At 41.9% G+C, this 12,537-nt stretch overlaps 1 protein-coding gene across 3 annotated transcripts in view; it reads right to left on the bottom strand.

Annotated features, from left to right (window-relative positions):
• Positions 1-2,496: 2,496 nt before the first annotated feature.
• Positions 2,497-12,537, bottom strand: part of METTL16 (methyltransferase like 16) — a 54,203-nt gene continuing 44,162 nt past the window's right edge. For all 3 annotated transcript variants that reach the window (XM_027862396.1, XM_027862397.1, XM_027862398.1), the window contains 2 exons: positions 4,270-4,443; positions 2,497-4,164 (listed from right to left, as the gene is read on the bottom strand). In XM_027862396.1, coding sequence (XP_027718197.1) covers positions 3,559-4,164; positions 4,270-4,443 — 780 coding nt within the window. In that variant the 3' untranslated portion in view covers positions 2,497-3,558. The remainder of the gene's footprint in view (positions 4,165-4,269; positions 4,444-12,537) is intronic.

Below are 12,537 nucleotides of genomic sequence, written 5' to 3'. Positions count from 1 at the left end.
GGGGTTAGCCACAAACCTAAGTTCAATGAGACCAATCAGGCCATGTGACATGTCAGCACTTTTCTCTCTTTTGAATGCAGCCCACAGCCTGAGCATTCCAGACCTATTCCAAAGGTCTTCAACAGGGTTATCGGCTAATCAGGCAATACATATGTCAGATACGGTAGATGAGTCAGCAGCCTACAAGGCACGGATCATGGAAAGACTACTGACACCTTCTCTGTCCAGAATAAGCCCAAAGCAATTTTACAATTCTGGCTGCACACTTGAAGGAGCAAATACACTAAGGTAAGTCACTTGGAGGATTAAAACAGGAGGAGTATCAATGCCTTTGTTCCCGAACAATTTGCATTCAAGTTGGCTTCAACACCCACATCAGAAGATTTTTCAAATTCAATTCTATTCATTCCTGATGAACCTCTACATCACATGCACACAAGGAGAACAGGCAAGAGACCACAGTGCACCTGGGATCAAATACATACGTCAAAGTCAAAAAAGGGTGAAGTAACGGGGTTGAGTCAGGCAAGAGCGGCAAGCATGGCCTGCTTCAGTGCCACGGACATAAAAATCTGGCAAGGACGGGAGGCACGCTTCAAGAGCAAACCTGGCAAACAGGGTTCCATAGGGAGGCTGGTGGGATGGGAAAAGGGAGAGAACTTCTGAAAGCACATACATTCCTTCAGGGAACATGGGCAGCTGCGGTCAAAGCAAGCTCACCTTCCCTCTCCCAGCCAATTACCAAATACAAGGGAACCAGCACCAGGGGCAGAGGAGCACATCAAGGGAAGCCTATAAAGACAGCCACCTAATACACAGACCTCTCTTTGGAAAGGCCCGGACCTCTAGACTTGACAGTCAGCCTCATGCTGAGTTTAGGAGCCTAACCAACCATATGCTCTGGAACAAAAATCTACTCCTTCAAAGAAGAGAGACATCCAACCCCACCTCCCTCTAGCCCAACTGGAAAATATGTGCTCACACAAAAACATTTTAAAAATAACTAACTGGTTGTTTTATGAATTTCAATGTTCTATAAATGGGGAAAACACTGCCAGCTTCCCTGAGCCAAAAGTAGCCTATTCTTTCCCAATGAGACATTTAAAATCGAGATGGATTCGAATACAGACAAGCTCCAACTTGCTTCCACATGATTTTAAATAGAAGTATAATCCTAGTTTAACTCCTCTAAAATCAAAAGGCTTCCATGGGAGAGTTCATACGCCCTCCCACAGAACCTGGGGCAGCCTAGGAATCACCCACAATGACACCAGGTCCCTGGATCCAGAGCCACAGGCCCTGCTACTTACTAGGATGGTAGTTGAGTTACTCACCAGCTCCAGGTCTGTTTCCTCATCTGAGAAACAAAAGGGTTGGACTACACTTCCAAAACACCTCTCCCTTCTAAAATCCTATCCTCTAGAGGGAGCTGATGATGTAGTAGACAGAGCACTGGGTCTGGAGTCAGGAGGAGCTGAGTCAAACTCCAGCCTCAGAGATGTACTAATTGTGTGACCCTGGTCAAGTCACCTAACCTGTCTGCCACAGTCTCCTCAACTGCAAAATGGGGACCACAATCACCTGCCTCACAGGGCGGCTGGGAGGGTCAAATGAGAGAATGGTAGAAGCACTTAGCACACTTTCTTGGCAGACAGTAGGTGCTTTATAGATGCTCATTCTCTCTCTCCTATGATGAAAACAGCAAGCACTGCTTTCTGTTTTAGATGTGAAGAGCTATCCTTTAACAACTACTGCAAACACTGGGAATTATGCCCTAATGTTAGGCAGCATGGGTTTAGGCCCTAGCACCGCTCCTAATGAGTTCCACAGCTGAACACAGCATGTGTGCAACACAGGCACGGGGTTGGGGCGGGAGGGGCGGGGTGCAGCACAGCGTGAGGCTGACCGCTCTGAGATCCCTTCTAGCTGACAGGACACCACAGGCACAGGCTGTAACAGTGAGGCCAACGGCCATGGGTGCTCAGGGCGGCTTTCCCTTGACCCTAATAAAAAACCTTTTCCCCAGAGGAAGGGAGAGGGAACAATATATATAGTTACATATGTGTGTGTGTGTGTGTGTGTGTGTGTGTGTGTATACAGAGAGACAGAGAGAGAAAGAGAGAGAGAGAGAGAGAGAGAGAGAGAGAGAGAGAGAGAGAGAGAGAGAGAGAGAGAGAGAGAGAGAGAGAGCTCTAGGCAGATAAAACCTCAGAACTGGAACAACGCAGCCTGGTGAACACAGAGTTGGTCTTGGAGAAGAGAAGACCACATGGTGCTTAAAGACAAAACCCAAGCCTTTCCCACCCTTAACAGAACCCAAAGCATTCTTACTGGAACGCTTGTTTTGAGAAGGGGGTCACATTAGGAATCCAAATTCTACTGCAAGTAAGAAAATATAGTGAGGATGAGAGTTGACTCTTTAGATTACAATGTTCAATCAATTTACCCGTCAACAAATGTCCAGCACTTGATTTGTCAACAGAGTACAATGACAACAAATGGACAACAAACGTGTATTCCTACTTTCTGACAACTTCAAATCAATCACAGGCAGCTCCCTGCAACAAGAAACAGGACTGACCCTTTACATTTCTGAATATTCTAAGAATGTGTGTGTGTGTGTGTGTGTGTGTGTGTGTGTGTGTGTGTGTGTGTGTGTGTACACCAAATGAATCTTCGCTGACATTTGGAAATAACTCCAGAATTGTGGAATTGATGCTGCTTAAAAAACAGTGTACACATGTTAGGGGAAAGGGTGAAGGATTCTGCTTGACTCTTAGGTTTTGGGGCAAGAGTGTTAAAGAGATGAATCCTAACTCTCTTCTTTTACTCACTAAGCACATGCCTCTTGCCAATTTAATCACCAAGAAAACCCAAGCTGAGGCCTATCTTCCTGGGAACGAATCTGAAGCGCTTTGCTCCTGTGCTCTATCAAACCCTAACTCACCATCAGACCCCTAAGGTTGGGCTCCTGCTTGCAGATATGGGAGGGGCCATGGGACTCAGATGGAAGAGTCAATCAGAAGACCAGTAAGTTCTAGTTGGGATGGCGACTCACGAACACAGCCCTTGAGGCTGCTAAGCGATCTGTCTTTTGAGTGGAGGTAATGAAACTCCAGTGCCTCTCTAAAGTAGTAGTCTCCAGAGAAGGCCTGAAGACTGCACATATCCCTGCAGGCCAAGGCACCATCTCAGCCAACATGAACAAGATGCCTGACCCAAACCTCAGATGCCACACAGACAACCTGTTGGCCTTGGAGAGCTGGTCCAACACAAAGCCAGCCAGATTTACATCCGTCCACAGTCCCAGCCTCCTGGTAGCTTTTTATTGTCACCAACATCCAGAACATTTCCTTCGGTGTCACTTCACAGCGATTCCCTGCGTCTAAACAAACAAAACAAAAAAATCCAGCCCAGGCTGACTCACTGGAATTGTCTTAAAAAAAAAAAATTCGTGCTCGTGTCATTGATTTTTCCCCTGAATTAGTAAAAAGAAGTTCTAAAAGGCAAGCTGCCCTACATCTGACTGACCCAGCTGTGCCAGGAATTTGTTTGTGGTTAACTAGCAACGAGCCTGAAAATCTGGTTGCGTAAATACGTACAGAGCTGGTTCATTAAGTCCCTGTTCTGGCCCTCGACCCAATGCATCTCTACCACTGCATCCTCGTTTGCCTCCTTCCTGACGTTTATTAAACACTTGAATAGATAATGTCCGGGAGCCCCTTGAGAATTCTTCTCTCTTTCAGCCACTGTATTGGCAACTTCTTCAGAAGAATCTAGCTCCTCAGTGGCACAGAAAGAGCCCCTAACACTTTCTAAAACCTCTGTCCTTCCCTTTTTCTCAGGCCCTTCCTCCTCCATTGGTTCTTGGCTATTATCTGGGCGGTGACTTTCAGACAAAGCCGTTTCAGCTCCACACATGGCAGGCCTGGATGGGGAGCTCTCGTCAGGGCACTTGGTGCAATCAGGGTTATTTTCCATCTCTTTGGGCACAGGTTTCTCCTCTTCCATAGCCTGAATGAAGTCTTCGGAGGCTCGAGGAACTTCTCTCAACTGCCTCACCCTGTCTCTTTTCTTTCTCCTTAAATGAACCCAAGAGTTTTCTATGGCTGTTAGGAAGAGACTAACTTCCTCTTTTCCACAGGGCACCCGTTTGTGCTGGACCTATTTGGAGGAAAAAACAAGATTTCATAGACATCAACTCTGCATCCCCTCTTGATGCCCCCAAAATAGATCAGGAGAAACATCTTCATCTCCTAAATCAAGTACCTTCAGATCAGTGAGGATTTTTTCAAGCCACGTTGTAATAACTGCTATGCCTTCCAAAGTCTCGGAGCCCACAGCAGAAGTTTTGAGGGATAACTCTTTGATGGTGGTTGCTAATACTACAAATGTAATGGGCTTCCTAGGCTTTTCTAGTTTTCTTCTCTTAGATGGAGGTGACTGAAAGAAAAAGAAGAGGGGTAGGATGGGATTAGTGGTAAAAATTATCCAAAACATCCATCCATCCACCTACACACACACACACACACACACACACACAAAATGAAATTTCACTAACACCTTAAGTGACAGAAAATAATTCAGTAAGCAATAGGTAATTTCCTTATCTGCTATGGCCAAAGTAGGCTCATACCATTCCATTCAATTCAGTAGATTTGAATAGAAGCATCTGTTAAAGATATGTGCCAGACAATGACATCCCTATATCTAGAATTGGGGATAACAAAAAAATAAATAAACAGTCCTTGCTCCTTAAGGAGTGAGAAGGGAGGGGGGAGAGACTATGTACAGAAAAGTAAACATAAAATATATATGAAGTCATTTCAAGAGTAGGAAAAGGAAGAGCACTATTGGCTGGGAGGTGGGGGAAAGGAAGGGAGGAAGGAAAGTCTCATGCAAGAGACAGGACTTCACTCCAGGAAAGAACAAGAGCCCTGGGGACATAATGTGCCCTTTTCTAAAGCATGCATGCACCCCGATCATCAATTTCTAATTTGTGTTTCAATGTCAGCAGGAGCTTGGAACGAGCCAGAGATTTCCAGGGTTTGTCTTTCAATACCAATGAGAGCCACAGGTATCATATGTTGAATCCTGCTGGATATCACTAACAAGCTAATGAGCTGCACACAGATACTATCCTTCATGGAACCAATGGATTCTTCATCTCTCAAAATCTCCCTGTAAATGCTGACCTTGGAAGCTGGTTTTACCCAAACTAAGCTTGTCAGTCTGTCATCCCTTCCTTTCCTCCTCCTCAAGCATGGAATCGAAATCTTTCCTGGCCATACCCACTAGAGGGACTCAAACTCCACATTCAAGTTCAATTACGTCACCATATTTTTTTTCTCTTAAAAATGAAATGAAAGCATCTCCCTAGATTGGTCTTACACAGAAGCAATATTTTAAAAACACATTTTATGGCTATTTAGCTCCAAAAAAGAAGACATCTTACTATATTCAGAATTGATCAGAGACTTAAAACTCAAACAGTAAAAAGATGAAGACAGGAATGAAGACATTAGAGACAGAGCAGAGCCCAAGCACAAAGACCAGAAGGTCAAACAGTTTTGAAACGCTGCAATTCCAATGCTATTTTCAGACAAGCCTAGACCCACATTTCACAGAGGAGTTAACAGAACAAAAAGAACCAATGACTTGTTGAAGGTCCCAGGGGTGTTACAAGCAAAACCACTTTTACTAGATCAGAACTGTTTTAGGCAGAAAACAAAGTACAAGAGAGGACCTGGCATGCAAAGATAACGGGAACCCACTCTGAGGCTGCAAGTTTCTTCCTCCAATACAAACACATTGGGGAAAGCCATTATATTTCTATACTAAGGAATTTTCAATGTAACAATTTCCAACAACTCTTCAAGGTTTCTCTTTAAGTTAGCAAGAAGATTAAATAAAAGATCATTACATAAAGAAATGCTTTAAAACAACAACAACAACAACGTGATTTGATTGAGTTTACCAGAAAGGGATGGAAACCGAGGAAACAAGTCAATCAAAAGCACTCTGGGGAAATGACAAACAGTGGATTCTGGGCTGTGCCCAAGCCTGGGCTTGCTTAGCTAATATTTTCAGACAAGATCAGGCCGATTCAGGTTTGACATTAAGATTCAGGTGGTGGTATAATGACTTAATAACATAGCAAGGGAAAAAGTAACCACTCATGAGTGTACCTGCAGCTTTCAAGTATCTCCTGCCAAGAACATAAAAATCCAAGTATTGAACTAGTTACAATGTATTTGAAGCTGTAAAAAGTGGTAACAGAATCAAGTTCCATATTTCAACTTTAAACATTAGAGAAAGAGTGAGAGAATATGTGTTATGCATTATGCATTATGCCCTGTGACACAACAAAGACCTTATGGGAAGGAATTACTACCCATGTGCCACTCCTGTGATTCATTTTGGTTCTTTCAAATGCCTGACCAGAGTATGGCGAAACATGGAGATACAAGATAGCAGCAGTGTGGCTTCCTGAAGCTACTCCACTAGTACTGATAGGTCCTGACCCATTTGACTTGAATACTGTTTCTGTCTGAGTGAAGTAGGATTTCCCAGAGAAACACCCCCTGCCACCACAACCCCCACTCCCCACCCACCCAATTCTAGAGATGGATGGAGCCAAAAAGGGAAGGACTCTAAAACCTTGCTAATTTAGTCTTCTTGTTTTTACCTGCTTTTCCAAAGTCTAAGGGAGGTAAGATCCAACAAGACAGAAACATTAAACTGCTGGTCTAGGTTTAAATAATAGAACTTCCCTGTCCCAAATGGGGCTGCTCTATCCAGTACTCCAATTCTAATCTTCCCTACACAAAGCTCTGCCCTAGGATATTATGTCATCAGAAATGTCAGATTTGCTAACAGCAGCTCATTCATTAAAAAAGAAAAAATACTTTAAATCAAGTTTTATGCCAACAGGCTGACAATTTCACTAAATTTCCAAGCAAGATTTTAATATAAATTAATGATTATAAACTTCAACATTGTTCAGAACAATTCTCCTTCTCCCCATCCTGATGTGGACTCTGACATATTGAAAATCCTTATTTTACTCAGCAGGGTCACATTAAAATGCAATAAATTGCAAGAGCAGGTCTTAAGAAATCACCACTTATATTTATCCACAAAGATCCCTTATATTAGCATTGTTTCATGCCTCTTCACAAGTGTTCAATGAATGGGAAATCTTATGGATGGCTTGGTCTCTCCACCCACAATTAAAATGTGACTTATTTTGCTAACATTAAGATCTAAAGTCATCATCATAGAGATCTGTTTCAAGTCCTCAAACAGCAACAGTCCAATTCAGGCAAGGTGCACTTAAATAATTCAACATTTTAAAGTATAAAAATCAATGCTTTATACTGGGTAATCCAGCTTAATACAAAGGCCCAGAGCCCACTCTACAACTCATGTCAGATTAGAAGGTCCCCTCCCCATAATACCGTTCAGCTGAAATTACAGTATGAAATCAGTCCCTTGGGTCATTTGCTCTCCAAAAAAGATGCCTATTTCTGTCAAAAACTGCATGGATTTAGTGGTTTACACAATAATTTTACTTGCTATTTGGTGACACGTTCAGAACACAAAGAATTGGGGGAGGAGTATTACAGTAAGTTAAAATGACGATTATTTGCTTAAAGAATTTACTTAAAACCTACAAATTTTAAGTTTTAAGATTTATGAGTTTCAAGATTCCTTACACTCCTACTTTTGCCATCACTTATAGATTTAACAATATCTGTGAATGAGGTCTTAAGTGAGATGCGTCATAGCTTATAGACTGTGACACATGGCCCTGGCCTGTTTGTTATAATCAACAGCAAATCCCAAGAAAACCAGCACAAAATTAAGTGCTCTGATTTTAAAAGAGGTAGAGAGAAGCAGAGGGGAGAAAAGGAGAGTGAGAGAGGGAAAGGGGGAATAGAAAGAGGAAGAAAGAAGAAAAGAGGGAGGGGAAGAGGAAGGGAAAGGAGGTAAGGTGGAGAAGGCTACTTGAGAAAAATCCTGAGAATGAAGACTCTTTGTGCCCAGGTTCTGGCAGATAAGAGTTGGTAGAAGCAGGAGACTGGCTCAGAAAAAGGACAACTGAGGTGGGGAGGGATGAGTAGCAAGGAGCCCAGCACTGCCTCAATGCCTCTGAAGTTGTTACAGAGGTAAGAATAGAAAAAGTCATCTCGGCAACACAACACGTTCTCTGCCACTCTTTACAGAAACTGAATTTGGATGCTCTTCCAAAAGGACCACAGCCAACACAAGCACTTTATGGGCAAAGACTGGAACATCTGGGTGGACACAGCTGGTACATTTTATAGAAAAGTCCTACATGATTCACTCAAATTTTATTGAGTGCCTACTATGTGCATATGTACCTAGTAAGAACTATCCTATGAACTTAATAGAGCTAAAAGAAATCCGAATCAGTACTCAGAATGCAGCTAAGCAAAAAGTGAAAGTGCATACTGATTGAAGAAAGCTACATACCGATTTTTTTTTCTTTAAAAGAAACATGCCAGAATTTATATAACCCAATGCACATTGGTCCCTTCAAAGCAATCACTGTGTAGCTATCCCTTAGTTCAAGTCTGAACCAATTTAAATAGTTTAAATGAGTCACAGGAGGAACTAACCTCAATAGTTTATGGTCACACCTTCCTTTTTAGAAGACTACAACCCAGTTTCTCCACTCAAGTCCAAATCCCCATCATGGAACAGGGTTCTCTTCAAAGACAGCTGAAAAGTCTTGGAGCACCGTCCTGGAAGCCAACTGTCACCTGAGAACCAGGAGAAATTAGCCAGCAGGGGAAGAATCTGTTTTTAACTCACTATAACTAATGATGCTACGTACTCACTAAGTCAAGAAGGGATAGTGATCACCATCAGCGGAAGGAAAATCCTCAGAGATAAAAACCGCAGCTCTTGTCCAGCTGGGGTATGACTATGACCCAACTTGGTTATTTACTTTTTTCACCAAACATGGCTCTGAATGACTTATATATAGGCTGCTCGAAAACCTACCTTCAAAGACTCAAAATTTGTCCTCATGAGGTTATATTCTGAAGGGATTCCCAAAGAGAAATTCCAAAGAAGTTCTGAGAAAAAGGACAACATTTAAAAGGATCACAGACATTGTGATGTATTTCTGGCCTCAGTAGTAAGGGAAAAATTAAATTCAATTGTGACTTCTTCTCAAGATGCTTGGGAAGTATCAGACACATAGTAGGCACTTAATACATCTTTCTGACCTACTCTGCCCTTGTTTTTATCTTTCATTGTCTTGTTTACACTAACGTGGGTTACAAAATTAAACATAAATGCCTTTTTTGATGTGGGCAGGGGAAAAATCCTTAACATAAAATAAAAAATCACCACCCTTGGCTGCAGAAGGTCAGGTACATTAAAAACTCAGTCTCTTGCCGCTGTCCTGAAACAAGGCAGGATGTTTAAGGGGGTGTGATTTATGATTTTCAATGTGCCTTGTTTTTTGTGCTGCAGGGCAGCAATCCAAATATATACAAATACCTGCTAAGGCTTTGGAAAAAAGCAGACAACAGGAATAAAAGGAATAAAAAGGCTTAGCCTCTCCTTTCCCTTTTTCTTGTATTGAGGTTTCAATGGATTATATGGAAACCATACCAATGCACACAGGCCTGGCCTCCTACATTCTTATGCAATCAAAGGAAGGGCTAAGAAGGGAGACCAGAAAAGTGCTGAGCCTTCTCCCTGGGGCTTTTGCCCAACATGCTACGCTGCCTGCCACACTCCCTCTTTCTGGCTATCACCCACATTCTATCCATTCTTGCAGGGTCTACCTCAAGATCTCAGGGCACCTCTAACCCAGACTGGTTTTTCCCTTTTCTAATGAGCATCCTTCATGCCAGCAATTACTCACATACCGTCTTATGCTGCAAAAACCTAATACATACTTGTCTTTTCTCTCTACTAAAATTATGAAAAAACTACTTGAGAATGAGGATAAGGTCCTAGACATTTCTTTTCTATTCCCTATAATTCTAGGAACACAATAAACATTTGCTGAATCTAACAGAAAGTTGACAGAAAGCAGGGTCTTCACTCATTAGCTCTCCCAGCCAATGTGTCCTGGGACAGTGGTAGGACCAATGGCCTAGGAACCATACCTACTCAAGTAATTTTAACTTACGCTTGCTTTACATGACACTATGAAAGTGAAAAATTCAGTTTAGTCAACTAGTTACTGTTCTGACTACTTATCACACAAATAATTTTTTTTTATACTAAACTAACATATTCTGCCAGTCTTTAGAATAACTCTGAGTGGTTTTTCAAAGACAGCCCCTAAATGACAAGATCAAGGTACCTGGATACTGTTGTTTACAGCTCTATGAAAGATCAGATTCACCAAATACTTTAGTTACATTCACTGCAACCTCCTGTGCATGGATCTCTAACAAAGCTAAACTACAAACTGGCTGGTGATGAAAGAACAATCAAATATTTGGGGAGGGTTTGCAAGTCTGGGCAATTATTCCACAGTGTAAGACAATTCAGATGACAAAGTATATCATTTTTGAAGAATGCCACTTAAGTGTGCTACACATGTCACCCACAGGTTTAGAAAACTTGTTAATAAATGTATAGTTCGTCTCTGCCCTCTAAAAACACAAATGCAGGATCACTAACTTATCCTGCCTCTGGAGGTCTTCGAGTGCCCAAGCCCAAGTTTTGTCCTCTATAAATGACAGAGTTGGACTCAATGGCCTCAAAAGGCCCCCCCCCACCAACCATTTTGGAGAGCAATTTGGAACTATGCCCAAAGGGCTATCAAAATGTGCAGACCCTTCGATCCAGCAACAACACTTAAATGGGAAAAAGACCCACACGTACAAAAATATTTATAGCAGCTCTTTTTGTGGTGGCAAAGAAATGGAAATTGAGGGGATGCCCATCAATTGGGGAATGGCTGAACAAGTTGTGGTATATGAATGTAATGGAATACTATTGTGCTACAAGAAATAATGAGCAGGCTGACTTCGGAAAAACCTGGAAAGACTTGTACGGACTGATGCTGAGTGAAGTGAGCAGAACCAGGAGAACATTGTATACAGTAACAGCCACATTATGCAATGACTAACGTTGATAGACTTAGCCTTTCTCAGCAATGCAAGGATCTAAGATATCTCCAAAAGTTTCATGATGGAAAATGCTATCCACATCCAAAGAAAGAACTATGGAGTATGAATGCATATCATATCATACTATTTGCTCTTTTTTCCTTCTGTTGTGTTTTGTTTCCTCTTTCTGGTGGTTCCTCCTATTGGTTCTAATTCTTCCTTACAACATCACTAATGCGAAAATATGTTTAATAGGAATGTATATGTAGAGTCTATATCAGATTGCACGCCATCTTGGGGAGGGAAGGGGGAAGGGAGGGGGAGAAAAATTTAAAACTCAAAAGGTTACGGAGTGATTGTTGATAAATCAAAATAAATTAATAAAAAAAAGATTAAAAAATTAAAAAAACTAGTTCATGCTAAAAAAAAAAAAAAAGGCCTTCCCAGCTCTAAAATAAGAAGTTTTTCATGCCCTTTCCCTGATCACTAAGATTTTTCAACCTGAATTTGCAAGTGGCTCATGATCTTTGTGATACAGACCAAGAAAGTTTCTCATTTCTCTGAAAGATCTCAAGAAAAGTAGGTGGTATCAGTGTCCTAAGGGTTTTAACCCAATACCTTTATTCTAGGTTCTCTCCCTAGTTGAGAATAACTACGTTCCACCCTCACTGGGGGAAGGAGCTGTTCTTAAGCCACCTTAACCCTAACAAATAACTTCTATCCTGCTTCCCAAGGGCAACCAACCTCATGACAATATCTATCAACCTTCCTTGACAGGAGAGCCCTGGGCTTAAAGGAAGAGCCCTAAAGATGTCATTTTGAGACATACTTAAAAAACTATGCATACCCCAAAGCTAGACCCTGGGGGGTGGGAGGTTTCCTTAAACTCCAAGTGACAAACTTCCTAAAAGGGCAGAAGTGCAGTAGTTCCCCCTTGAGGTGACTAGAGAAAATGAATGGGCCAAAGAAGAAACCAAGTTTCCTGTTAGAATTCTGAAAAGAACAGTCACTAAAATATGTTCCCTCATCAGAAATGATTCTGCAAAAATTCTATCAACATCAGGACCCGTCTTTTTGTTGCTAAGATAAATCCAGACAACAGGATCTACAGGCTTAGCAAAGGCACTTGACTTGGCAGTAAAAATCAGATTTTTCTTAACGTTCAGCATCAACAGAAATGAGTCAGTAGGCCTGGAATAAGTGAAAACAGAAGCTGCCGTAGAAACTTGCATGCTTACACTAAAATGGTTAAGAAAAAAAAAAAAAAAGGAAACAAGAAGTAGGCCAATATTTCTGCTTCAGTGACTCTCTCTCTGGGTTTCCTCTTCCCATCTCTGCCAGATTCTAGGCTAAGTGAGGTGAGTAGTTCTAAACAACAGGGGTGGGGGGTGAGGCTGCCAAAGGACAACACAACCACAACCAAATCCCA

Source organism: Vombatus ursinus, unplaced genomic scaffold (assembly GCF_900497805.2).
Source record: "Vombatus ursinus unplaced genomic scaffold, bare-nosed wombat genome assembly UNPS02014768.1, whole genome shotgun sequence".
NCBI lineage: Eukaryota > Metazoa > Chordata > Mammalia > Diprotodontia > Vombatidae > Vombatus > Vombatus ursinus.
The sequence above is the reverse complement of the archived record's forward strand: the minus strand, read 5'-3'. Positions and strand labels throughout refer to the sequence as shown.